Source organism: Spodoptera frugiperda, chromosome 1 (genome assembly GCF_023101765.2).
Source record: "Spodoptera frugiperda isolate SF20-4 chromosome 1, AGI-APGP_CSIRO_Sfru_2.0, whole genome shotgun sequence".
Lineage (NCBI taxonomy): Eukaryota > Metazoa > Arthropoda > Insecta > Lepidoptera > Noctuidae > Spodoptera > Spodoptera frugiperda.
In genome coordinates, this window is record NC_064212.1 from 10,635,302 (window position 1) to 10,663,076 (window position 27,775).

Below are 27,775 nucleotides of genomic sequence, written 5' to 3' on the forward strand. Positions count from 1 at the left end.
AAATTGTCTGTTATTTATAGTTTTGCCCTTTAATAGGAGTTTGTGGATATTTTACCCGGGCTTTATTAACAGTGGGAGGTTTCCTTGTTGGTTCTATAATTGTATTGGTATTTGTTACATCGTTGCTGATTGTAAAATTCGGTGTTGGATTAAATAAATGGATCAAGAATAGACTTAGTGCGACGGAAAGTTACACTGCTTGAATGGTAGTAGTTTAGAATTTGAAAGGCACTAGTGCTACAAATAGATGTTTTCGTGCAAAAATTTAAAATAAAAACAGTAGTCATTTGATACTAGTGTCTTAATTTTCTACAATATGAATAGTAATGAAAACTTTTGTAGGTAATTTCAGTCAAAACACAAATGTCTATTATCTCCCTACTTAGCAATATCAAGCTTACTGGCAAATCTACAACTTTTCCAATCACAAATGCTAACTACTAAAACTTGAATATGAATCCCAAACGCGTTCGTTTTCCTAAACAACAAAATAATGGCAATTCCTATTCAAATTACAACACAGAACAGTCTTTAATTTTATATTCTGGCAACATTCTGTAAGATAACACATAAAACAACAAAACTAATGAAGATTAGAATGGTCTTTATGTCTTGAACTCAAGTTACAATTTCAAATACACCTATTTAACTAAAGTTTTGATTATCCAACAAACTTCAAATTTCAAAGTTGTAACTAAAACTTCTAGATCTTTCGACTACAGTAAGGCAGCAAATATACAACGCAACGTCTTTTACCCCCGAAGGGGTAGGCAGAGGTGCACATTACGGCGACTGTCTCGTTGGTCGAGTGGTCGTAAGAGGGGTCTCAGGTCGATTCCCGGGTACAGTAATACTGTGCTTTTTTCGGCAAAAATTTCTCAGTAGTAGCACGAAGTCTGGAATTGTGACCGGTATATGGCAATAGGCTCACCCCCTATTACATGGGACTTAAAACAAACTATACAATGTAACAAAAGTAACGATGTACTAAAGTTTACCTTAGCAACATTTTAAAAATTTAAATAGGTCACTCATAAATAATCTAGGTACTTAAGATACAAGTCATCTAGTAAGGGCAGAGTACCGTAATTTGTCCCTATTTGACAGGGACCGGACACCGCGAACGGCGGCGTTTAGATAAACCTGTACCTTTTATCAGTGATCTCAGACCCGCCTGTTAAACGAGGACATTGTAACAACACTTTTAAGAAGCGGAGGCTTGTAGTCCAGCAGCATCCAGTAATATTGACAGATGAAACATACCCTTTTTTAAGGGGGAAAATCATCCAATGACTTCTCCCGCCTTGGTTGAGGCGAGAGGGAGTGTTAGACTCTTACTGACTAAAAACCACCCCGTTCTTACTTCTGCCATTCGAGCCGGAACCCCGGTAAACCCGCTAGGTAGTCCGTAGCTCCGGATCAGGCATTAGTGGTGGTGGTCTGATGGCTTTTTGAGGCACGTGCAGAACGCGACGCGCCGCACGCACGGGTCTGGTTCTGGTCAGGCGGCGAAACATGTGGTATTGTTAATACGTCTTTGTCAAAAACTTTATCGTTTGTCTAGTGACTATCAAAATACTTAGATTAAACATCGACTGAAAAGATTTTTTATCATTATCTCCAAGTTCGTGGCACCGATTTGTTTCATACGGCTCATTTACCCTTAAACGATTGTTGTTCTTACATCTAATGGAATTCACCAAAGTTTCTGTCTTACAATATATCTATTCTTGCTTTTACATAGATCTACATCCACTTGAATTGCTTTAAGTAGTTTTGATAGAACGTACTCTCGAAGTTCCTCTGAATTTAGTTTAGATGCTTAATGACACTCCCGTACGCTACAACAGTATGTGCTTGGCAAAATAGACGGAATCTATTCCATTGTTCAGTGTTACTTAATCTCTTTTTAACTTGTAATAACATATAAAAGCATGTGATTTCGATCAAATTCAATACATCGCAATATCAGATTTCAAACGTTTCTCCATTAATATACCGATCACGTCTACGCCTACCTTCCCCGAAAAAGTATTGGTAAGTGTATCCTAAACCAAGAGTAATAAAGTTTTTATTATTTCAATCAGATGGCAATTTGGTGCGTGTAATTGCACCGGCAATAAAACAGGGCAATAACTTAAAAAGCGGAATAAATGAAATTCGATCGTGGCGCGATCCACATCAAACGGATTAAAAGGTTCCACACACGGACAGTTTTACGGTTATTTAAACAGGATTTATTTGAGTAGGAGCGGAATTTAAACAGATTAACGTTGAACCCGCGACCCACGCTGTTTTACTTATCTAACTATCCATGCTGTTTTTCACTGGAGATTAACTAGTGTTGAAAGCTCGTTAATTTTCCTGCAAAAATTAGGGCTGCGACAACATGCCAGCGCTCTGCAGTTTGTAATAAAAAGAAAAATACACTCATTAACCTACATTCTCCAGCTTACGTTACTTTCTAGGAATTAGATTTGTCATTTTACCCTGAAAGCTGTAAATTAGAGTGTATTTCTAGAAATACTGTTAAGCTACATAAATATGACGTGATGTTTCATTTTCGTTCGTGTCGTATGAGTTCCCAGTATAATTTACTGTCTTGTTAGGAGTGTCAGAATGATCTAGAAGGTTATCATAATATGTGTGTAACAACAAGCAAGCAACACGCGATGTTTTTGACGCAGCGTAGTACCATGTGCCGCCATACTGGGGACCGAGACATGCATTTTGTATGAATGTATTTAAACGCATTCAAGCTTAGAGCTCTGTATCAACAGTAATTTCGGGGTGCGTACGTGCGTGATACGTTTTAAATTTAAAATATTTTACCCTTTATTCCAATGGCTGTAAGGTCCATTTTCGTCTTTTGTTTCATGATGGGATTTACCATACAGCTGGTAAATCTTTTTTCTCATTTAAAACTGAATTTCGTCCATACTCGCTTGAAATTCCGCTAGCACAAACACATAAGTCGTTGGCCAACGTAACATATTAACTGGGTAGTTCCAGACGGTATATTACACCAGAGCGGTATTTAGCTGGCCAGCTACGACTATTTTATTGCTCGGACAGGCTAGGGAGGTCCATGAAACCTAGGCAATGGGTGTATACCTAGATGTCTGTTACAACTGTAGGTAGGGCATGAAAACTATCGGAGCGTGTGAACGGGCGCCGCTTCATTGGTGCTCGTCAGCAAACCGAACGGAATTATTACTTCAGCGTCCATTGCGTCACCCTCGGCAACCTCAACCCTTCGGAAATAACCTGACTTTGTTCTAGAAATAACTCAGTAAATGTCAGGACTTTATTTTTATTTCATTTCATCCTTGAGTGGAAGCGGACTGATTGATGTCTGTATGAATAGAAAACCTCATATCTTTATTTAAGATTATATGAAATTGTACTATGGTTTGGGGATATTTCGGTGGTTTTATTATATCAAAAAAATAACATTGTTATTTTGAATGCTATGTCTTTTATAAATAATCTTGATATTCTTGCTACAAAGAAAACTTTGTAGTTATCTACTTTTCTAACTTTCAACACAAACTTTTTCAAACGAATTAACTAATTGTAAAATGTAAGTTTATTGTTTCGAGTAAGCATTGTGTATTTCGATACCTGTGTACTTACGTAAAAAAATCAATAAAAGTGCGTTAGCTTTAATACAGCAAAATAACCATGGGAGTCAACCCTCCTGCCGGTGTCCATATTAATTAATCAGGGTGGTGAAACCGATAATATCACATATATACCAACAAAATACGCACCTAATGGGATTAGCAACTGATTGAGGTACTCGTGCGTACATAATTACTTGTAATTAGGTACAGGGGAAATTATATTGAACTTATACCTATTAATGGGATTACTCAGGTACTCAGGTATATTAAGCCGATAATGGTAGAGTTCAATATGTTGGTCACCAGGCACTACCCCTACTCTTCCCGCGGGTGTCCTAAGAGCGCCTGTTAAATGTAGAGATTATGTCAAAATCCTTCTTTCCTACAGTTCTTTCCTCATGCGTGCTACAGACCTTACGATTTATCTGTACAGTCGGACTGTACAGTTCAGCCCATAAAGCCTACACACTGTAGGGTGCCTACCATATGTGATGCTTTTTTTTTTTTTTTTTGAGGGGGAAAATCATCCAATGACTTTTCTCGCCTTGGGCGAGGCGAGAGGGAGTGTCAGACTCTTACTGACTAAAAACCACCCCGTTCCTTCTCCTGCTTTTCGAGCCGGAGCCCCGGTAAACCCGCTAGGTAGTCCGCAGCTCCGGATCAGGCATCAGCCCTATTGGGCCCCATCTGTGGTGGTCTGATGGCTCTTTGAGGCGCGCGCGGAACGCGACGCGCCGCACGCACGGGTCTGGTTCTGTTCGGGCGGTGAGCTACCCTTGCTCGCCGTCCGCAGGCCCGCACTTACGGTGGCCGGAGATCGTCTCGGGATCCCCTACGCCCGGAGTGTCTTTCGCGACGGCTGGGGCGTGAGGAGGTTTGTTCTCTCACGCGCCCCGCCTCCTCCTTAGCTAGCATGACTGCTTCGCAGAAGGAGGAGACGGCATCCCAGTCCCTCTCGCTCCGCACCATGGCCTGAACCAGTGCCGGGCGCGAGAGGTCGCCGTCGCCGACCACATCCCTGAGGACTTGGCGGTGCTCAGCCCACGCAGGGCACACCGCCACCGTATGTTCTACCGTGTCCTCCGGGCGGTCCTCACAGTGATGACACCCGGGCGTTTCCTCCCGCCCAATAAGGAACAGGAACCTACCGAAACTCCCATGTCCGGTAAGCACCTGCGTTAGGCGGTAGGTGAGGACGCCGTGGCGCCTCTCTAGTCACTCCTCAAAGAGGGGACTTACCGCTGCGATGACAGCGAGCCCAGCCCTCGGTTGCGACAGTCGTTGCTGCCATTCCGCCATGAGATCGCGACCATATGTGATGCTGAGTTGTTGATAATGATTAAAAATATTTGTAACCAACTGGTGTACAAAGAAACATCAACAAATGATGTTTTTTTGTAAATAGGTTACAAAATTGCACACTACCAACTTTCAGTAAACACATACTCACACCGCAAACATTTTCAATTGTCATAGACATTCAAGTCAACTATTATTACTTTAAATGGCGTTATTAAGAACTACATACATAGTGTTTTTAATCGAACCATATATAGTTCCAGAGGTCCCATTCAGTATTACTATGTAGACAGTACTTAGTAAACTTGAATATACATTGTCAAAGCTGAAATGTGGGATATTTCTCTAATTACTACAATACAAACATAGTTTCAAAGCGGAATACAAGTGGAGTAGGTACATTGACAATTGAAATTGATTCTCCGAAATTCTCATCACACAGAACGCTCTGGTACATCAAATTACCTACTATTTGTATTAGGTCTGTCATAGTAGTTATTGCAATTAAATATATAATTAATTATTTCTTGGAAATTTACTTCCATTTAAAGCTCTTTACAATCAACCACTATCGCCAACAAGTTTGCGAATGTCGTTAGTCTACCTGACTAGAGGACACTCATCCTCATGGGATGTGAGGGTTCTGGCTAGTCTAACGCTTATTGGTGCAACTGCAACTAAATCTTTACGGATAGTTTGCTGGTCGTGTATACTACAAAAATATTAACGCCGCCGGTACTTTGCTGTGGTGGATTTTGTAAGGAAGTATAATTGCAGTGGACTGCATTAATGAATTTTGTATGCTGTGTTGGGACTGGGTCTGAAATTAGGTAACCTAGTTTAGATTTATTGAGCGTTGCTTTTTTTTTATCCAATGAGATATTTTAGAAACCAAGTATGGTCAGAAAAAAGATATTAGCGCCAAGTAGCATAGCAGCTGGAGCAGGTACCTATATGAAATAATAAAACTATATTAATAAAACTCATAAAATGTTAAGTACTTCATGAATTCCACAATACCAGAAATCATAATTCTCAACCAATCAATAAATTCTACATGAGTATTGTTTTGCTGTAACTTTACTAACTAGACAACTATCAAAATAATCTTAAAGAGCTCCTTAGAGTCATTAGTTCCAAGTTGAAGTCGGATACAATAATTGCGAAGCGCAGTAGAACAATGACGCTCCTAATCACACGAAGTTTCCTCATTACCCTGTCTCCGGCCTGCTTCTGACGCATAACATAACATCATGCTTCCTAGCTGAAGGGATAAGCAGTTGCGTTTATAAGCTCCTGGTATTAAAGAGTAAGGGTTTAGATTAATGTCTGAAATTATAAAATTTAAAAATTCTTAATCTTAACTTTAACATTTCTTATTGATTTCTATCACCCAGTACTATAAAACGTTGTTAAAACCTTGTTGTAATCTTGTATACGAATATATAAGCCTATAATTGCTTATAACCATTTGTTCCGTATCTATAAATTAAAGATACGACGTCGTCATATTTATCGTGCCAGTAGATTCACTTATTGTTACTACATGGGACCCATAACATAATTACTTTAACACTTGTAGGTTACGTTATAAAAAACTCTAAAGGATTAATGTTCTAAATATTTTGTTTATATTTAATTATGTAAATGCCTTTGTTACATGAATTAAATTACCCTCACAATATTTATGTAAACATATACAGTAAGTAGATACACACGTAAAAAAAACAAAACCGTTTAACTTTAAACTTCAGTTCAAAGTAATATAATGTTTATCTTGCCTGTTTACTGTGTAAATTACTAGAGCGGGGAGTTTTAAATTAAAATTTTCTTCCGTGAATGCTATAAAAGTGGAGTGCAGCAGTTTTCTGTAATCATTCTGTGAAGCCCAACAAGCCGCACACTATTAAAAAGGCCAGCATTTTATTTGAAAATACAAAATTCTCACTGAATTATTTATGAAAATTTTCACGTTATCATGCCGCTTGAAAACACGGAACGCGGCTCCTCCGTTCTCGGTCGTGTCTGAGACCAAAATAAATAATAAAAATATGTATATTGTGTAGGTTCTGCTTCGAAAATTTTCTATGCAATAGTTTGAGGCCACTGTGTTGGTAGAAGTAAAGTTCACCGTATTTTTACCTATATTTAAAAATTCTGCCAGAAAATCTTTCCAATAATTCGTATAGGCATTTAATATTCAACAACTTAGGCAAGTATTTGTTCCATAGTTCCGTGCTTACATTTTTCTCAGTAAAACCACCGTCAGTCCTAGTTGTGAATGCTACGAAAGATTGAATACAGTACCAAGTACCACGGCTACTTTCTGCAAAAAAGGGTAAAGTTTAAGCGACTCTTTAGAATCCAGGACAAGCTTAACTTTATGTCAACTTAGAATAAACAAGTTAAGTATTCCAAGTTTTTACAAACTACTGGTTTAACTGATTTAACTTCGCCGTAGTTTATTTAAACGTACTTACTATATCAAGACTACCTTATCGAAATGGGCTAAGGAAAATTGTTTATTGAGTTTACTTTGTTTTTTAACATGACTCCACATTAGGATTTTCTGCAGTTGTGTAGGTGCGTATAAAATTTGGAAGGCAAAGTAAAATACCTCATTAGGTAGGTACATAATTTTATATATCTGAACATTAGAATTAAGGATACTTCTATGATATCTCAGACATAATAAAAGAAAATAGTAACAGAAATAAAATCTGTCTAGATTTTTGTGAAACTGTCTAACGTCTGTCTACCTAGACTGACAGTCTGAAGGCAGTTACTAAAGCAGATTTTTCTTTTTATACCAATTTATCTAAATATTAAGTAGCTGTTGTGGAAATAAATTGTTACAAGTACTAGCCCAGACTTAATACCACACAAGATTTAGGTATTTTTTTTCAATACATCTGATATAAGTATCACGCGTGTATTCTATGTTCGTCTAATAGCGAGTTGAATTCTGCCATCAACCAGCTTACTACGCCATCCTTATACTTTTTGACAGAAGATCTAAGGTATTCTAAAAGTATCTGCCATGGTTTTAATGGAAGGTAGTGTTGTGTTTGAAGATTAAGTCAAGAAGTCATTTACGTAAAAGTCAAGTCAACGTTTTCATAAAAAAATATGCGTGTTATGAAAGAGTTATCTCTGTCACTGTCTCTGTCGACGATTGATAACAATTGTTTTCATGGACGTAGCGACGCATCATGCGTTATTATGAACCACTTTATGCAGAGTAGAGTCAAAGTTCATTTAATTTCTTTATGTTCTCAAATTGCATTAACTTGTCCGGTGTATGAAATTTCTTCACCATTGTAATTATCAAAAACTCCTATTAAAGCCGTTTCACCTTTATACGAATCTGCAATTTCTCGAACATTTCACTAGACTATGAATAAAGTTAACAAGTCTCACTAAAAATTTACTTCATTAAAGAGATGAAACGTTGGCTCCAATTATTCGACGCCGATATAAGTTGGAGCCAATAAAACTTGTGATCGGTCGGACGAGCAGAGTTATTTCCATATTAATTGGCCTGTAATATGCAAACTTTTCACCTAAAGACGTTATCGGGAACAGCTCAATAAACGCTGGTTGGGTCGTTAAAAGCTTATGGCAACAGTAATATTAGGTACATCTATTTTAATTAGACTCTTCTTTAGTATAACATAGTTATTATACCTAGTTGCATTTTCTGTAACGATAAAAATGAGCGGTTCTTATGGCTATGTTCCTGTGTATGGTTTAAATGTATGAATTTGAAAACAATGATTATGAAATATAATATTATTTTGTAATTAGAATTTTGAAGCCTAAATGCAAATATGTCAATGACATAAGCTTCTACGAGAAAATCTTAAAATCTGGTGCAATATTAAAGGAAATTAAAAAGTATTGTTAACATCGTACTATTCACACGCGAACCATATTAATATAGTTTCGAATGAAGCCAATGAATTTCGAAGTAACATTTTGAAAACATTAAAAGGTAATTTTAATATGAAATTGGGCTACTACAAAATTAAATTCCCAATTACGAATATCGGAATTCCGTCGAACGCATATGATCGTTCATTGGTAGGCAATTGTTTAAATAAACGAGTACCTACGTAACTTGTAGTGATTTAATTAAAAGTAAATACGTAATTGTTTTGTAAAGGAATGTATTAAAACGAACATAATTACTCATGTAGGCGTGTAATTAACGAATTAACTTATGTTCAACTTACACGTGTAGCCTCACATTATTTTATCTTTACGCTAATACCTATGTAGTTAATTGGTTTTTAATAACATATATGTGTTGGTAAAGTATACCTTATCGTGTACACTATAAGGTACATAAACAATAATTCATTGTAATTTTTGATAACTCCTGTAAATCCGTATAAGACACTAGGTCGGTTGAAATACCTATAAGAAGAGAGTAAAGCAAGACATGTGCATGGTTGTATCATGCGTGCCTATTACTCTACGAAGGCACAGGCAGTGATGTAAAACATGACCATTAAAATATCCTATGTATAAGAAAAAGATGAAAAGCCTCAAAGTATCTACACGTGGCAAGTACTTTTTCATTGTATGTATTTAGTCAACCAAAAACGTCGGTGAAGTGTGTCTTGACGGACAGACGGACAACGAAGTGCTCTTATAAGGGTTACGTTCTTGTTTGTAAAATGGAATAAAAATCACCTTTACACACCTAAATAAATAAAAAGATAAAAAGCGGCGGTGTTAAACATATATGCTTCCCAGTTTATGTACAAAGGCAATTTTTTTTCTTGGGCTCGTAATTGTGATATTTAGGAGATGTTTCTACATTATATTAAGATTTTTCTACTTATCTGAACTTAATAAAGTTTCATAAGGTTTCCTTATTAACCGACCTTAAACATAGAGGTTCTCAGTTTGACCTGTATGTATGTATACACACATACTCCAACTAGGTACCTATTGCAAGAAATAAAACATGTTATGTTATATACGAAAGTATAATATATTATGTGTAACAATGCTGTGCAAAGTTTATTTTGTTTCCAATATCCGGGTGCCATCGGTGTTGACTGATTCGATGAAAGTTTATGGTTGCCCAACCCAGTACACAAACATAGTGGATATGCTTTTTCTTCTTATTATTTTCTCGTTGGGACGTTCCCTTGAAAAAAACCTTTTTGAGTAAGATTTTTGGAACGGGATATTTACCATTTTTTGTATCTTATAATCCGATAAAGATGATTTATAAAAATATATATAAAAACGAAAATTAAAAATGTTCTAGATACCTATATGGTTGGCATGTGACTGTTCTAGATATATAATTTCTTTTACCTTTAAATACGCCCAGCCATTCCATTTATGAAATAATGTTCAAATCAATCTCTTTTGAATAAAGTTTTCTGTATTCATGCGCCCATTGTTCAGTTGGGCGTTCTCTTTTGATACTACACTGAATTCTAAAAGCGAATTTTTAATAAACACCGACACAAAAAGGGGTAGGTAACGTAAAAGAAAAAGGTTATTCATTACCGAGCCAGCAAAACATTGGCAGCGTGTTTTAAACACGGAAAAGTTGGTAGAATTTTTCATGTAAGCCTAATAAAATTACTGCCTAAAAGACCAGTATCCAGACCGGAGGCAGCAAAAAGTATAAAAGACCTCTTTGCAGACTGCTAATTAATAAAAATACAAGTGAATACCTCGCTAGACAAAATTTTTAATAGTTTCAGTGGAGGTACTAATGAGTGCACTGGGGTTCAGATTTTAAATACAGTGCACTTTTATTAGATAAAAAAATACGTTATGGGTTATAATATCCAGGGCTAATTGATGGAATAATGCAGAAATAGGCCCTATTTAATTTTAACACCGTGATCGTAAGTCGTGTACGACCAAATTGCCTATGGCACCCAAAATACTTTGGGAAAATTAATATGTGCTTTACAATTGCGTTTGCAGTCAAACGAATGACACAAATCACGTTTACATTTAAATACATTATGTTCAAAACATTACAAAACAAACTAAATTCACAAACGTTCCAAAACTATGTACATATGTCATTCACTACATTTGGAAATATATTCCCGGTTACTGCAGTACTAAGTACCTATTTGGGCTTTGTTTGTTTAGTTTTGCAAATAGGTACAAACGACAAAATTGAGTCATGAGCCTTTAACTATAATTACCCGACTGTAGGAAGGGCAATACCCTTTTTTAATAATTTGTCTGTAAGTAAATGTCACAATAGCGGGTTATAATTCAAACTCGTCGATTGTACATAGTAACAAAAGTACAATTTGCATGTAATGTTAGTAGAAACAAAGAGAGAGTACATTGTCAGAAACGCATGAGTTGCATGTGCGAATTATTTACAGACTAGCGCGGGCGTAGATTGACGTTGTTTAATGCAGGACCTTACTACAATAGAACTCGTGTCAGCTTTTAGAATTTGAAGTCATAGTCAGAAGCTCTTGCTATGCTTCTTTTTGACATGTAATATGTTATAGCGAACTCTTAAATGTACAGTTTACATTTAGGTTTAACAATGTTCATTACCAAAAGGCTTAACTTAAACCTCTTGTATCTGTTCAATCACATTTTTGTAGAAAATCGATTTCCACCTAGTTTTAAAAACATACAAATATTGTTGTCCCTTTGACTTTTTCCCCGTTTACCCTAAGAGTCGCCATCTAGTCACCCCACGTCACTTTGCGTGAGTTATTGAGACTTGCCAGCAAAAAAGTCAACCATAAAAGGTGCTGCTGTTTTTATGTTAATTAATCATATTTAAAGAAAGTAAATAAAGTTGCTTTTCATTTGTAATTAAGTCAGGGAGCTGGCAGAGTAAGCGACATGCTTTCCTCACGTAGCTTCGCTGTTATAGCAGCAATTTACAACTCTTTGTTATTCCTTGCACTTGCACAAAATTCTTCAGAGATTCCATTTTATGCAACATAACATTTCGCTCATAAACGAACACCGTAAAACTTTAGAATATTGTTGTTTGTTCAACTTTTAATATCAATGTTTCTCGTACATTTAACTACGGTGTTCCTAATCAAAGTTTTCGGAGAATATATTTATCTGGTATATAAAGTTCTCTTTGTCCTACATTTTGTTCATGAATATTCACAGTGTAGAGACTACGCGCTTCCGAGCTCGTCTTGTTTGCTCATTTTAATATTCTTAATATGGAGAAAGGAAGAAAAGTATATATTTTCGTAACGAGGGTCGTACAGGGTGATGGAGACTATAATATTTTTCATAGAACCCGTTTTCTGCATTGGTGCTGGCCCTATTTTTTGTTCCGCCCGTGGCCAATTACAAAATTCCGGATGAAGGCGACCCGTTTAGGTTTTAAGGCCACGTTGTCCTAAATGACTTTTTAGCTTCAAAGCTTTTTAGTCCGGGATACGCTACACAAAAAATTTAAGCTGATAAGATACTTCCGGCTATTTTTACGAACATTTTCCTCTGTTCATATTTCAAACGGAGGCAAGTTCTAACTCACAAGCTGTCCCAAAAATATATATTTCTTTAATAGGAATAAAGTTTAAACTGATTCAATAAAAATACTCCACTATTTCTTTGCCGAAAAAGGTTCCATTTACATTAACATTGTGTTGCCGGCAGTAAAAATAAATTACGGCATACACGAATTCAATTCTATTTTCAAACTTGTACAGTGAACTTAGTGTTTCCGCATTTATTATGCACTGTCAACACACACACACATACATGTAGGGTTAGCACAAAAACTAGATCGACGAGGTACCACGAAGTTTCCATATAAAGTTACCTATTGCTTGTGTAGATGCTGGCCGAGTTTGATACGCTGACTCTACTCGCCTGTGTGTTTACCTCCCGCTTTGATGGGTTAAATTTCGCTTGCAATTTCAAAATATGCTTACTTAAAGTGAATTACATTTCAGTTTCCACTGAATTTAATTTTAGTGCATGCAGATAATGTGTGTAATGTTTTTACTACAAATTAAAAAACAAACACAATTTTCTTCCGTGTATTATCATCGACCATTTGCAAACCCGTACACTCGGCCATTACCGTGACAAGCTTAGCAGGTGACACGCAGGTGTCACTGTATGTTTATCTTCCCTTTCCAAACTGAACTGCGGTCACAGAAGGGTCTCGGGCATAAATTACGTAACGAACCCATAAAATTGTAATAAAACAAGTATTACGGACCAAGTTCCTCCGATTTTTATTTGTATTAAGGCACGTAAAGTAACATTTTAAAGCAAATTGCTTTCGTGGATATACATTTTCTACTGCGATAAACAATGAAGTAAACTTAAAACATTCGCATAAATAAGTTTCTCGCTAGCCACTAAATTCATTGTTCTGTTTAACAGTACAGCTCCCAGCTGAAACAAATCTATTGTAAAATGGACATTTCTCCCTTGGAACAAATGTTTTTTGTGAGCTTATTTCCTCTTCAAACTCAGTACACAAAACATACAATAGAAGCCAGTAACGAGAGTGCGCTAATTACAATTTCAAAAGTTTCCACCCACAATCGTAGGTATTGTAGTTCTCTCGGAATTACGGAGAAAAATGGCGGCCGCGTTAACTTTCCCCTTAAAAAATATAACGCGAAAAATTCGTTCCAAGTGGCCCGTTCTCCCCCTTTATTCACCGTCAAACTTTTTGATAGGTTTATTTTTCATTTCGTTCCTGTTCGGACGGTGCCGGTGGAAACGTGGCTCATCTAGTTTCTGTAAATTTTGACCAGTTACTAACTCCGCAGCCGGATACCGGTAGAGGGCAGCACACGTCCCTGAGGTGTATGTGCTCATAAATCCAGATCTGAATGTTTGTTTATGCATACTGTAGCCCTCAGAGATTCGAAATGCGGTAGTTTGCGGTAATATGAAATACGTCATAATACCTAACCTATGTTAGGTACTAAGTAGGTACTCACGTGTACTATCCAATGAGGTGACTTTTCGTATATGCAGGATATCCCAAGCGACCACTGCGAATGTTTTATTATCAGACGAAAATGGTAATGCGGTTTGTTTTTTTCTTATAATCAAATGCAATTTCAGCAACATTTTACTTTAAGCTTAGTAGGTATGAAACCCGGAGCTGCGGACTGCCTAGCGGGTTACCGGGTCTCCGGCTCGAAAAACAGAAGTAGGAACGGGGTGCTTTTTGGTCAGTAGGAGTCTCTGATACTCCCTCTCGCCTCGCAAAAGGCGGAAGAAACAATTAGAGTATTTTCTTTATTCAAAAAAATCCTTTGAAACCTTCTAAAATTCGGATTAGAAAGACAACCTGTGACCTGAAATACAAAACAGACAACGCCACTGATACATTTAATTTCTAAAAAGGTAAATTCGTTTCTCTGTCCTTATTTTCTGTCAATAATATTTATTGGTGTATTCTTTTAAAAGAAATAATAATCGTCTTTGTACCAAAAATCTCGATGTGGGATGATTTAAAAACAAATGAACACTAAAATCTTTTTATTTGTTTCTTAATACAAAAGCATTTTTATGAAAAATGTACAAGTAAGTACCCACGAGTAATTATTTATTTGTCAAAATGCCAGAGATTAAAGAATGTCGTTCCATTTACAAATATTTACAACGCTTTTATCCTTAGATAACAGGTCGTTTGTCATAAAAATATACATTACGGAATGCTATTATATTTTTTCTTTTAATCTCTTTTATCCGAACACCAAAAACGAATGAAATGTTATTTATGTTAAATTTTCTTCTCATAATTTATGTATTGTACGCAGTTTCCGGCGTAATCTGAGATATTTCTATTATTTTCTTCTCTGAAAAAGGTTGCTCCAAAAAATCTGAAATGAAAACTAATATTTTATTAATATCGGAGGGATGTCTCGGCGAAGGTGGTCGTTCCAAGGATAGTAAATTATATTTACTATGCGTGAACACTGGTATCTATGACGCAATAAAAAGCGATGCGTGTGCGTGTGCGAATGTGGGACTGAAGCGATAAATTGCGTCGCACTCCCGTGATTTACGGGCATGCCCAGGACGGGCCGGATTACGGGTCCACACATTCGTTGATTGCCTTTACTACGATTTTATTAAATACTAAATTAGGTTCTTTCTTTGTTTCACATAATTAGGTAGTACTTTGACATAATCAGTCGAAATCTCATTCTGTTTATAATACACCCTTATAGGTACTAGTAAATACAAACACTCGTATTTTCATAGCCAATAACCTTGTTGAAGAAGAAAATATTTTGATTGTTGAAAAGTTACCAGGAACAGCGTAACCAAATTGGACACAAGGCGCAACAATAATATCAATTGAATTCTTCTTCAATACCAATTTTACTTTGGTCCAATTTATGACAATTTCGCACTGACAGAAACGTTCGGTGTTCGTAATAAAAGTGACAATACTTCAAAAAGTTATCCCTATGTCATCCCGCAGGGCGGACGGAAAAAATCGAACGTCAAAATTTGATTGATGTGGACCCGTCCGGCCGCTGGCAAACTTTCCACCGCGCCGTGATGACCTAACAAAAGCTGCGTCACCCACTGACGTCATTGTTCGGACATTGTAATTAAATTCTGACCGAAATATCGTACAGTCTAACACATATTAGTTTCATAGTACAAAAAGTACTGATGAAGCATGCCAACGTGATTGAGCTTCAAAAATCCTATAGTTAGTTCCATTTCCTTCAATAAATGGCATGTAATTAGTGCTCACTTTATCTTTACGTCACACAAAAAAAAAGATTTAACCAACATTATATACGAGTATCCGAAACGGAATCGTCAAAGGCTCGTGATTGGTATCTGAAAAGCGTCGATCATGGCAATCCTACGTTCTTTGGATGCCCCAATTGAAAGGCTCCGACCAAAGCCCCGTGTGTCCTTCGCTCTCTTTGTAATGTTGCTCTTTGATCTGCGCCTACAGGTGCCATTTATTCCAAATTCCTTTCACCTTTGACCATTCTTTTCTTTATGACGGATGCCAAGCTTATCGGATGTACGTTACCGACGGATCGTTACTCGTAGATTTGATGTAATGTGTTATTAGGTGCTATTCAACCCGTCATATGTTTTATTTTACACGCAATGAGTAATACCAACTCAGCAGGTTTATTATACTTTCTAATAATATTCAGCCTTTGTTGCGACAAGAATTTCGCAAAGCAGTTTGTGGTTCTAAACTTCAGACGTAAACCTTGTTCTAAGAACAATAAAGTTCATCTCATCTTGTTAACGACGGTATGGTGTCAATTCACGTAGCCACATCTTCACTACGTCAGCTGATGTTTGCGGTTCTGTGCTCGGCACGTTGGCGCACCGCCTCAAACAACCGAATATGCTAAACGCTGTACACTGTGCGCTCACTTTGAAATATCTTATCAAATTAAGAGATGGAACGTGCAAGCAGCTTCGAAGTGGAATAGTAATCAACTAGCGACGCAGACAGGGTACGAGTCAGGCCGACACTAACTTCTCTAACGCTAAGGGGCTTGCGGTTGCTCGGTTGAACTGACACTTTGATACCAATAGCGTTTAGCGAACTCCTGAAGGAATTGTGAGAACAAGTTGGGGCTCGTTTTGAACGTTTTCTCTTGGAACCTACGCCAGCAGCAGACATCACCTCAAGTGATTTACCAAGAATATAATACAATCACGAATCTCGCAGGGGAGTCGTGCGGAATACGAAATTTAACAGGTCAGAGAGCTTTTCGGAAGCTTTGTTATTTTGCGAATAACTTTGTGTTGTATTTCCCTAAGCTAGTGCATTTTTAGAGTCACTTCAACACCTGCATGGAATGTAACAACAGAAAATAAATAGCTTCAGCAAAGTCCGGTAAAATATTTTTATAAAAAGAATTAGACGAAATGAAAAATTATAAAGATAAAAGAAGCTTTTCAGAAGGGTCTTCAAGCTGAGCGAATTAAATGTTTAATTTAACTGCGTGCCTATCATGTTTTAAGGGGAAAGTTGGAAAGAAAATTAAAGAAATAAGCCGTTTTAACTCAAATCCATTTAATATTAAAGGATGGAGATGTAAAGAGGCATAACTTAAAAAGTGCGGTCACGTCTCGGCGTCCCGCTCTCAGTCGTCTGACGCGAACGCTCCACGCCTTTCGGACTCAACAAATATCCATTTTGCTCGGCGACTGACTCTTGTTCTCATAAGTTTTGTACTTACTGTCTCTTAATGGCCGCTATTTGCTTGAATATTTTTATCTTTAAAACATCGCACTACTTTCCGGGTTAACGTAATTTTTCATGCAGCGCGGTGGCAGCGCTGAATGTTCTTTAAATGCAATGTTTACTTTTAAATTCTATTTTCCAGCTCACAGTTTTAATCTTTATTTACCGTGCGTAGTGAGACAGTGCAATAAATGTTCTGGTAGTTATAAAACCATTCCTTGCTTTATTAAAAATGAACCGAAAGCCTAAATGTAGACGTGGAGGTGCCTAGTGTATTTTATTCAGGAGCTAAGAGAGATCCGAGCACAGTGATGAATATTGAAGCTGCCGAGATGGCTAAATAAAACATTGTGGTATGGAGGCTGAATATTATAATAGCGGTGTACCCTCCGGCCGACCCTCGCTACCAGAACAATACACGGATTGTGAATAAAATTAAAAATATTACAAAGCGTCTAATTTTTTTTCATTAAAAGGGTCGACAGTGGTCTGTTTTCGACAAAAATCTTTTGTAGGCCAATGAAACGTATAGCTATTGTGTGAAAGCTATGTGCGGGACCTAAACAAATAATCGCGGTGTTTGAACTTGTGGAGGCAAACAGTTTCCATCTTATGAGTAATGTTTCTCCCTGATAACTTTTACGAACAGTCGTGTAATGTTAGAAATGCGAAAGTAGAAGCCGCAACTACACATCTACAGAGCGTCTGCTTTGATAATCAGATTGTGGCATTACCTGTGAAATTTGATTCATAAACGTCAAGTGTTGTTACTGCAGCGCAATATGAAACGAAATGGAAGGGAGACGCAGTGGGCGTGAGTTGGATGGAAATTGCAATATCCGAGCGAGCTGAATTAGAGCCAACACTCTTCGTAACTAGAAACGACACCGTCCCAGCTGGAGACACAATACAATTTTTCATCTTTCACGAATGTGATGACTTTGTGACTTTTGTATTATAACTTTACTAGCTTTGTTACACCAACTCACACCTTTACTCTTATTATTAGAATTTTTATTCATAATAATATGTCCCGACGGTACACGGAACTTGTCGTCCCCTTCCAAATCTCTCAAAATTAAATTCTCACTGAATTTGTATTTTAAAAGCATTTATAGATAAACTTATAGGTATCCTAAACATATATTTGTAATACCATAATCGGCCTTTAACCTTTATGTTCTTTTTACCCGACTGCGCCAGAAGGAGGGTTATGTTTTTCGAGTGTATGTATGTATGTATGTATGTATGTAAGTATGTATGTATGTATGTATGTATGTATGTATGTATGTATGTATGTATGTATGTATAATTGTTTGGCACGCTCTGCAGCCTAAACGGCTTGATGGATTTTGACTTGAGAGGTGTCGTTAGATTCGTATTTACTGTGAGAGTGACACTGGATATATCAAAATTAAAAAAAAACAAAATGGCGGATTTTTGGCGCCAAATTCGAATATTTCTCACTCTCTAGCCTAAACGGCTTGACGGATTTTGACTTGAGAGGTGTCGTTAGATTCGTATTTACTGTGAGAGTGACACTGGATATATAAAAATAATAAAAAAACAAAATGGCGGATTTTTGGCGCCAAATTCGAATGTTGCTCACTCTCTAGCCTGAACGACTCGATGGATTTCCGCTTTAGGCCGCGTTTCTATTGACGCGGAGCGGGGCGGAGAAGAGCGGAGAAGAGCGGTGAAAAGTTGTCAGTGTTTCCACTGACGCGGAGCTGGGCGGAGAGGGGCGGAGAAGAGCGGTGAAAAATGGTCAGCGGAGTGGAGTGAGGCGGAGCGGAGCATACTTTTGGAATCATATTGAGAGATTGACCATGTCTAAATACAATAGACCCTTTATCGATCAAATGTCGCAATCGATATTTTCATTTAGAGTTTATTGTTTTTTTTATATGATATATTAAACTAAATAAGATTTACAAATATAGTTAATTTTATAAACGATATTTCGACATGAAAATAAAACTAAAAGAAAGTATTTTCTCAATTGAAAGTTATGATTTACTTGAATATCAATTATCATTAACGACTATTTGAGTAACGACTGTTTAAGAAAATTTAAAACATCAATATAACATTGAAAATAAATATATTTTTGTTTGATAAGTAATTTGTTTCGTAGTAATCGATTTTAAGAAAATCGATAAACAACACCCTCACACACGCTACTTGGACATCCCTTTTTGGTTACTTCGTGAATCTTCGTGCTTATTCGACAATACTCGGTACTCGATTATATGTCTCTGTCACACGTTAGCATTGGCGTCGTGTTAGTGTCACTATCCTTGTCTTAAATACAGTACAGTACCGCACCGCGCTGCTCCGCACCGCCCCGCAGTCCTCCGCATAGCACCGCCCCGCTGCCCTCCGCACCGCATCGTCTCGCTATATATTTTTATGAATATCCGCTCAGCTCTGCTCTGCCCCGCTCATGCTGATTCCATTGAAGCGGAGCGGAGATTTCGAGCATAGTGATTGGTCAATTCGTGCACCGCTAAGCTCTTCTCCGCCCCGCTCCGCTTCAATCGAAACGCGGCCTTATAGGGGTCGTTTGATTCGTGTTTACTGTCAGAGTGACACTAGATATATCAAAATGAAAAAATAATTTTCTGTTTGTAATCGTAAAATTGAAGCAGTCGGGACCATTCTACAAAGCAAGCCGTATGTGCCCTCACAAAGTCTATATATTTAGAATGGGTCCCGACCTTAAATTTTACGATTATTCATTTTAATATTATAAAGAAACTGTTTTTTAGTTTTTTAAATTACTTTTTTTTATTTATAATTAAGGCAAATGGATACAATTAATTTACAATGACAGTAATTTTGCCGATTTTATGAATAAACACTTATTTTTCGAGTTCATACAGTTCTGTGCCATAACACATCCAGTTAGATTCTTTATATCTCGAGCGATAGGCGCGGTGGGAGATTGGATCGCGAGCCAGCCTAACTAAACTTCATTAGTCAGGTTTGGATAACAGTGCGACGTCAGATTATATCGTTAAGCATTGAGTTAAACATTTACCGATGTTCAGTCAAAGACACTAATGTCGTGTCTAGTAAAGCGTTGCCTCTAATTTGATATTTTCTGTTTGATCATTTGATTTTTGCTTCGTATCTAAATTCGACTGGCTTGAAAAAACTCATTGTCATCATTTTTCACCCTACATTTATTTATACAGAATGTTCCAGAATCCATTTCATCAATATTTTGTATACGACGTCTCTAATAATATCTCTACGTTCAAAGATAATCGTGTTAAATACGACTACTATTTTGGAAAAACAATATTCAAAATATGCAAAATTTTCCAGCAAAACACCAAAACCTGAGCAAAGGTTCAAAAATAATTTCAATTTAGATATGTAAAACGAAAACAGTATAAGCTGAAAGGCATCGAATATAAAAGTTGTTCAGTGTACCTGAAGTTCGGAGGCAGGCTCGAAGGAGTCCCGAAGGAGCAGATACCTCGATTCTCACTTAACGGGAGACTCGCATATTGTCTTATTCATACGGTCTGATAGACACGAACTATAGAAGCCTTTCCACGCTTTGTACGACCTACCTGAATGCCTTCTTATTACTATTCTATAGATAGTCGTTTTGTATCGATTTTGTTTCACGTTCATATACTAATAAAAGTTTTTATAAAAGTGTCGAAGCACTTTTAGAGATGTTGACTGTTCAGTGTATTGGATACAATGTTATATTAACTACTCGTTAGTCATTTTGGGTCTGACGTCATTGGCATATCATTTGTTTCTATCTTGCACTATAGACCCGGAGTTCTCTAGACCACCTCAAAATATTAGCACCTATATAAAGTTCAGAATCATTCTAAAATCTTATATAGCTGTTATAAGTGTTATTGGAGAGTAAATATTGAGGTAGGTTGATTGCAGTCACGTGTCATTCGTCACTTTTATTGGTTCGTATTGTAATTTCTTATCAAGTGCAAGAAGCATGCATAATCATACCACGTAACTTTCAGTTGCATTTGCACGTATTTTGGTGAAATGTGTTTATTATTGAATTTTTCCTTTATATCAGTGCATATTTTCATCAGTTTATTAATTCTAGAACATGTTTGTGTTAGTTTAGAGATTCCTGTTAATTATTGGCCCGTACAAAGTAAGTTTTATTTTTATTATTTTAGGTGCACGTGATGTTCGATTGGTTACGGTATAGTAATAACACGCTTGTAATGCGAATATTGCTGTAGTATAGAAGATAGTCACAGAATTACTTTCTACCTTTCCACCTTTACTAAGGAATTTTAGTACCTACTTATTGTAAGAACCGTCGCTGACCTGAATGCCCTGGTTCACATAAGACAATGTCCTTGGCCTTATTATTGCCCTCGTTAGAAAACTAGTTACCGTGACATTTCAAATAGAACGGGGTCACGGTTATAACCGATTAAAACATTGGTTTACTTAGAAAATGTGTAAAAAGTCTATATTTTTTTACGTTTCCATGTTCAACTGACTACAAATATTGGTAAATATGATGATGACGGAGTATGAAAATTCAAAATCTGTTTAGTCCGTCAGTTAGGTAATGAAAAGTATTACACACGTATTTTTTAATATTTTGTCGTATTAGAAAATATTACTAAGATAAAACGAATGAAAGTTTAGGAGTGGGAGCTAGTTACGTCATTTCTACACGCATAAAATGTATGTATCTACCTAAAAGTGATATCACGCAATAATTCAAATCAATATAATATTGTCCAAAGTATTTGTTTCCATAAGAAAATAAAAAATCCGTGTCTAATTTTTTGAAATAATTTACCAGACGGAAATTAATATAAGTAAAATAAAAAATATAACAAAATTATTCTCTGTAACTCAAACATGAAAGTTCAAATGAAACGTAACTTAGTTTTATATAAGGCACCAAAGTACAAGAGGAGGAATGTTCTATCAGAATTTCGTAGCAAACTTCAAGTTTTACCCCGATGCTAAATAACCGTGAACTGACTTCGATTTTTCAAAAGTAACGCGACTTTTGCCGTCTATATATATTGTACCCCGCCCCGGGTCCATTTTTCAAATATTTTTACCGGATTCATGTTCTGTATAACGGCCAACGGTATTCCGTTTCGGACCAAACTTCAGCAATATTTTACACGAAGCAGTTTCGTCGAGTCCGCCATTTTTATCAGAAGATGGCCCAAGAGTATACTTAGCGCAGTACAGCTACTAAATCTAAATAGCTCATAAAATATTGCGGAAAAAGTAACCATTTGCTGACAGACAAGACATAGTATCAACCTCTGAACTAAAGGGGTACCCTTTATCTACTTTAGTGACTTTTAGCTGGTTTAAGAAGCAGGAAACAAATAGTTACTTGATTTTTTTAGGAAAGTTTGAATTTCTCAAAAAAGTTTGCTAAGTATAATTTATGTTCAGTTTGAATGCACACCTTAAAATTAAAATAAAGAATTTAGTTTGAGTTTTAATGGAGCGGCGCTGCATAAATAAATCTTGTTTAAATAAAAATTACTTCGTTGAAAAAATAAGTATCATATATATACATTGGACGGCTTTTTTCGATCACAGGATTTAACCGGCTTCGATAAAATCTTTATTCCTTCATAGTCACGGAATAAAATATAAAATATTTTTTTACAAACTATTTATATTCCCTGATGCAGCTACGTACATATTTTCGTTAAAATATGTTGCGATGAACAACTTTATAAAGTGCGATATTGGAAAAAGCGAAATAAAATTTCAATAAAGGCGAGTACGTATGTAAATTAATCCATGTATCACAACAATGTGAATGGGAGAGACCGTCCTTTTATATGTATCTGTATATACAGGGTGTAACAAAATACCCATATACATCAAGAAGCATTGAAGAATACAGGTTAAATAAAATCTGTACACAAAGTTTCAGCTTGAAATACTTTTTAAAAAAATTGGTACCAAATACTTGGTGGTGCATGGTTCTTGAATTTCTAAATCATACAAACGTGTATGATTACAACACTACAGGGGTCACTCGCTAATATTACGAAATATTTCTTCTGTAAATCTGATCACCTAGTACCTGTAACTACCTTTTGATGTTCGGTTTCTGGAATTTTATGTATTGGAAAAATTCATAACTTCGTTCCATGAAAACATGAGTTTAAAAATCCCTTCCCGTATTGTTTGTAATGTTATCTAGAAACCGTGCACTTGATATGTATACCCCCTTTTTGTTACATCGTGTATAATTATATTCAAACTAGCCAGCTGCCAGCGGCCTCGTCCGCGTTCTCGTGGGATAAAAAGTATTATATCACCCAAGTGAGCTCATACTCTGTCTGTATAACCAAATTTCATCAAACTCCTTTCAGTAGTGGCATTGTGATTGATTTAAATTGTATCTAGTTGTGGTTTTAAATATTAACATGAGATTCCAGTTTTGACACTAGAATAGGAAAATAAAATTATTATCCCAATCATTTCCGGCAGCAGCGATTAATTCGTGGCTCTTCTTTGTTAATTGGTGACAAATTTAGGTACCAACCTTTAATAGAGATCATTATATCACAGGGGGTTCATGTCAGCTATTAATCACACGATAATATTCAGAAATATGGCCCCAACTCAAAAGTAAATAAAATATCGTAAAATCTGCTAACACTAAGTTATGTAAACAAACTTTTCTTCTTAAAACTACTATATGTATGACTTTTTAAAGGATTTTATAGTACATAATCCTTAAAAACTCAAGCTCATTAGTAAGCAGAAACGAAAACATACCGCAGCACACAAGCAGGTTACCTCAAAACGGTTCAAAGGTAAAAATGTATTTTGGTTCAGTACACAAGGTTCTGTTGCAAAATAAAAGTTTTTAGTACCGCGGACAAAGTTAATACAATGGAACATGTTTAACGAAATACAGGCGGTTATAGAAGGTAAGTACCGGGGAGAAAAACGGGAGTAAGAACGGGGTGATTTTGATTCAGTAAGAGCCTTACATTCCCTCTTCGTCCAAGCCAGGAGAAGTCATTGGATGATGTTAAATTTTATATTTCAATTTATAGTTGACTCAACAATATTCTAAACATCTAAATTCTAAATACCAGAACAACATATTTTTTTAAAAATAAGTACGTCACTGAGACACTGATTCATGATTTCTGAACGATATCAGAAAACTACAACACATGTGTTTGTGTGTCAACAATTAAAAAGGTAAAACATTTTTAGATTACTATTTATCACGACTGATCATACATCATTACTTATTCTGATTATGGAAAGCCGTAAGTTGCTGTAAGTTTCCGTAACATCCTGTACAAGTGTACATGTTTGTTGGACGAAAAGCCGCGGCTTGTGAGAGCAGAACTCGGGTCCACTGACAAACGTTTATAAATGAAAGAGAAGTGGTCTCTTGGGAATTGCAATACAATATGTCGTACGCTATAATGTCACATCTTGTTTGTTATTTCTTGTGAGATTTGATAATTGGCCGAGTGGTCGCTAGTGCGACTGCCGCGCTAGGGGTCTCGGGATCCAATTCTACTGAGTTTGGAATTGTACCCAGTATATGGCAATAGGCCCATTACATGGGACTTAAAATGGTGAAAAGTAAGTGTACATTCTAGAGTGGCATTACATGCCGCAATATGCATCTCTGGTTGCCCCTTTGGGGATAAAAAGGCGTAACACACTCGACAGTAGAGACAGTAAAAATCTGGTTCCACAATATTCCAATAAGATTAATTTTGAACAAACAACTAACGTGACAAACGTACATAAACTGTTGTCTGTATTCTGACAAAGGCCAACAAAGTATTAACGTTGCTAATTATGAAACGTTAATTTGCTTATGCACGGAGCGAAATCACATTAAGGCATTGCGCCCACCAAAGAGAATACGAAATTCTTTTAAATTCCCGTTACTATGTTCACTGTTATTCTTTGTTATTTAATTGTTCCTTTGTAAACTGTGAAATAATATTAGGCTTGGTTATTTTTCTGTGTAGTGATAAACATATTAAAAATTATATTTGAAGAGCTTTTTCATATTAGTCCGTTCACGAGCGAGTGTATGTCTCAAATCTGAACACAATTAAATACTCTCTTGTCACTCTTTAGATATATTTATGATAAGTAAGCGCGTGTCGTATTGAACCACAATTAACTAACACACGACGCACAGTAAAGTTGGCGCATTGGCTGGACTACTGGCTGCCGTACAACGTGTCGCGGGATCAATTCCAATGCGAAACCACTCTTTCTGTAATCTCTTCTTTGTGTGATTCACAGTTTGTTGTTCCGGGTTCGGGTTTCATGTGTATATGAAATAGTATGTTAGTAAACGCACTCATAACACAGGAGAAAACACTAGTCTGGGGTAATATAAAAAAAAATGCCATGTTTTTCTTCCAGATAGGGAACTAACTACCACGCGTCGTACTAGAGGAAAACTGAGAAACATGCATCAACGTCACCTCGGTATGTAAAAACAAACTATTTTGTTAATTTTTAACCCTTGACGCAAAAGGAGGTATATCATAATTTTGACCTGTCTGTGTGGCACTGTAGCTCAGTTACCTCATTACGATAATATGTACTAGGTAAAAATTTTGTCCACCCTACAAAAATATAACGGAATACTACCAGTTATTTCAGCCAAAACACTGAATTTCACAACATCCGGATATAATCGCATTAATACGTAAATCGAATCGAGTCCGCTTGAGATAATGTTGGCGACATCGGCCCAATCCGATTGGTTAGCGCGGACCGACGATCCAGCTAAACGAATTCCGTTCTAATTAGCATTCACTCGATGCCGACGGAAATGTTTGAAAAAATCGAATCGCTATCACGCTCCTATATTCGAATTCAAAACTCCTTAATTGCATAAAAGGAAATTTCTTTGACAATTTATTCTTTGACGTCGACGTCGAACTTCAACTGATTCGCTATTGTTTGATTTTTGGCACGGACGCAAGAACAAAAGCAAAGTACGGAAGCTCTCTATTCTGCAAACCGCTATTCGATTACTGAAATTGTTTGTTTTGATACTGAGAATATTTTGATTATTATCTTTATGTTAAGTTGCTACGCCGTAGCAAACAATGTAACAAGACGGCTACGATTACTACGGTTTCGTAGCTTTAGGCTATATTAATAAATGATAGAAAGTATATATGGCAAGCTTAGGCCTATATTTTGGTTGTCCTGGAAGAATAGAAAGATGAAGAAGAATTTATTTATTTTGCAAAACACCTTTTCATTTGTCACCCTTCACTATCAAATCAATTTCTGACACATACTACATAATATGTCTAATTTTAACTAAACAACATTCCAGGTTCTACCTTAATGACCCACTGCGCCAAAGACGGAGTTTGCATCAGCAGCAGTGCCTGTGACTGGGACCACATAGTGCAGGATGACAAAGACTGCTTAAATGAACACAAGGACGTCGTATGTTGCTCTGCAGCCAACGTGCAAATACAATCCAACGTCTTCACGGGTTACGATTGGTTATAATAAGCATAGTATAAAATAAAAATACAAAAACACTTATTTATAACTAAAATTTAATAAAATATATCGATATATTTCTGACTTTACGAACATACGTGCAAAGCCAACTGATAAATGCTCACACATAAAGTCACGTTGAGATTATCACGTAGTTTGCATGATTATGGGTCCCTATTGGGGCCTGAAATTAGACGAGTGACCTCGTCGAACAGTCACTTAATTAGACATGCCTTATGCCAGCCAATATGCAAAATGCGAAGCAACTATTTTTCGTTGATAGAACAGGGCTATCAATATGATAGACGATCTTGTAAGAACTTAATTATTATTCTTATACAGTTGTGATTGCGAAGCTTGTACCTCATTATGCTACATTAACCTTTGCCTACTCAAAGATTTTTTTATTCTGAATATTTAACAAAACTCGGCTCCACCGTTTGCCAAGGACGCCCCGTTCTAATTATTTCTCGGGATGATTTATACTTTCCCTATATTGAAATCCCTTGAGATGTGCCCGAGTTGATTCCATTTCTCATGAGTTATATACTGACTAATGACGTAAAGTAGACTTTAAATATGTCTGCTGTGTTAATTAAGGATATTTGTTAAATTAACTTTACTGTTTATGCCTGAACATGGATGAAAATATCTGAAAAGTTATGTCTAGTTGTATTTTATGGCGTTGATACAGTATTTGGTGTTTGTAATACATTCGTGTTTGTTACCACATAAATCCCTTATTCAAGAAATGTAACATTCACATTCAGGTAAAGATTTATATTACTATTTTTATAATATAACAAGATATAATAAAAATCATAATCCTAGAGCAGGTTTTGGGAAGAATAAATCGTCATATAATATGCCTAGCTCAACGGTTGGGTGGTAATGGTACCTACCCATTTATTCCGAATAAATTATTTTCATTACACGTATTCAATGTATGTAGGAAAAGAAAATCCGCTCAAATCGCTTCATGAAATTAGCTAATCGGATTACGCTCAGAGCAAAGCTAATGTTTTGTGTATTATGGCGATTTAGATTACATAATATATATTAGGTACTCAGAAAAACGTGATGTAAGGGGATTATTACGTTTTCCCTCATATACAAGACTATGAGACTA

The 27,775-nt window shown here is 36.4% G+C and overlaps 1 protein-coding gene and 1 long non-coding RNA gene across 2 annotated transcripts in view; both read left to right on the forward strand.

Annotated features, from left to right (window-relative positions):
- The window catches only part of LOC126910964 (uncharacterized), a 51,812-nt gene extending 33,152 nt beyond the window's left edge, over nt 1-18,660 (forward strand). The window contains exon 2 of the long non-coding RNA XR_007705564.1: nt 18,486-18,660. This is a non-coding gene — a long non-coding RNA (uncharacterized LOC126910964). The remainder of the gene's footprint in view (nt 1-18,485) is intronic.
- Nucleotides 18,661-21,104: 2,444 nt separating this feature from the next.
- On the forward strand, nt 21,105-26,723 carry LOC118273599 (uncharacterized). Its single transcript, XM_050695612.1, has 3 exons — nt 21,105-21,271; nt 25,540-25,605; nt 26,471-26,723. The coding sequence occupies exons 1-3, from the start codon at nt 21,157-21,159 to the stop codon at nt 26,650-26,652; spliced, it is 363 nt and encodes a 120-aa protein (XP_050551569.1). The 5' UTR covers nt 21,105-21,156; the 3' UTR covers nt 26,653-26,723.
- The last annotated feature ends 1,052 nt before the right edge of the window (nt 26,724-27,775 follow it).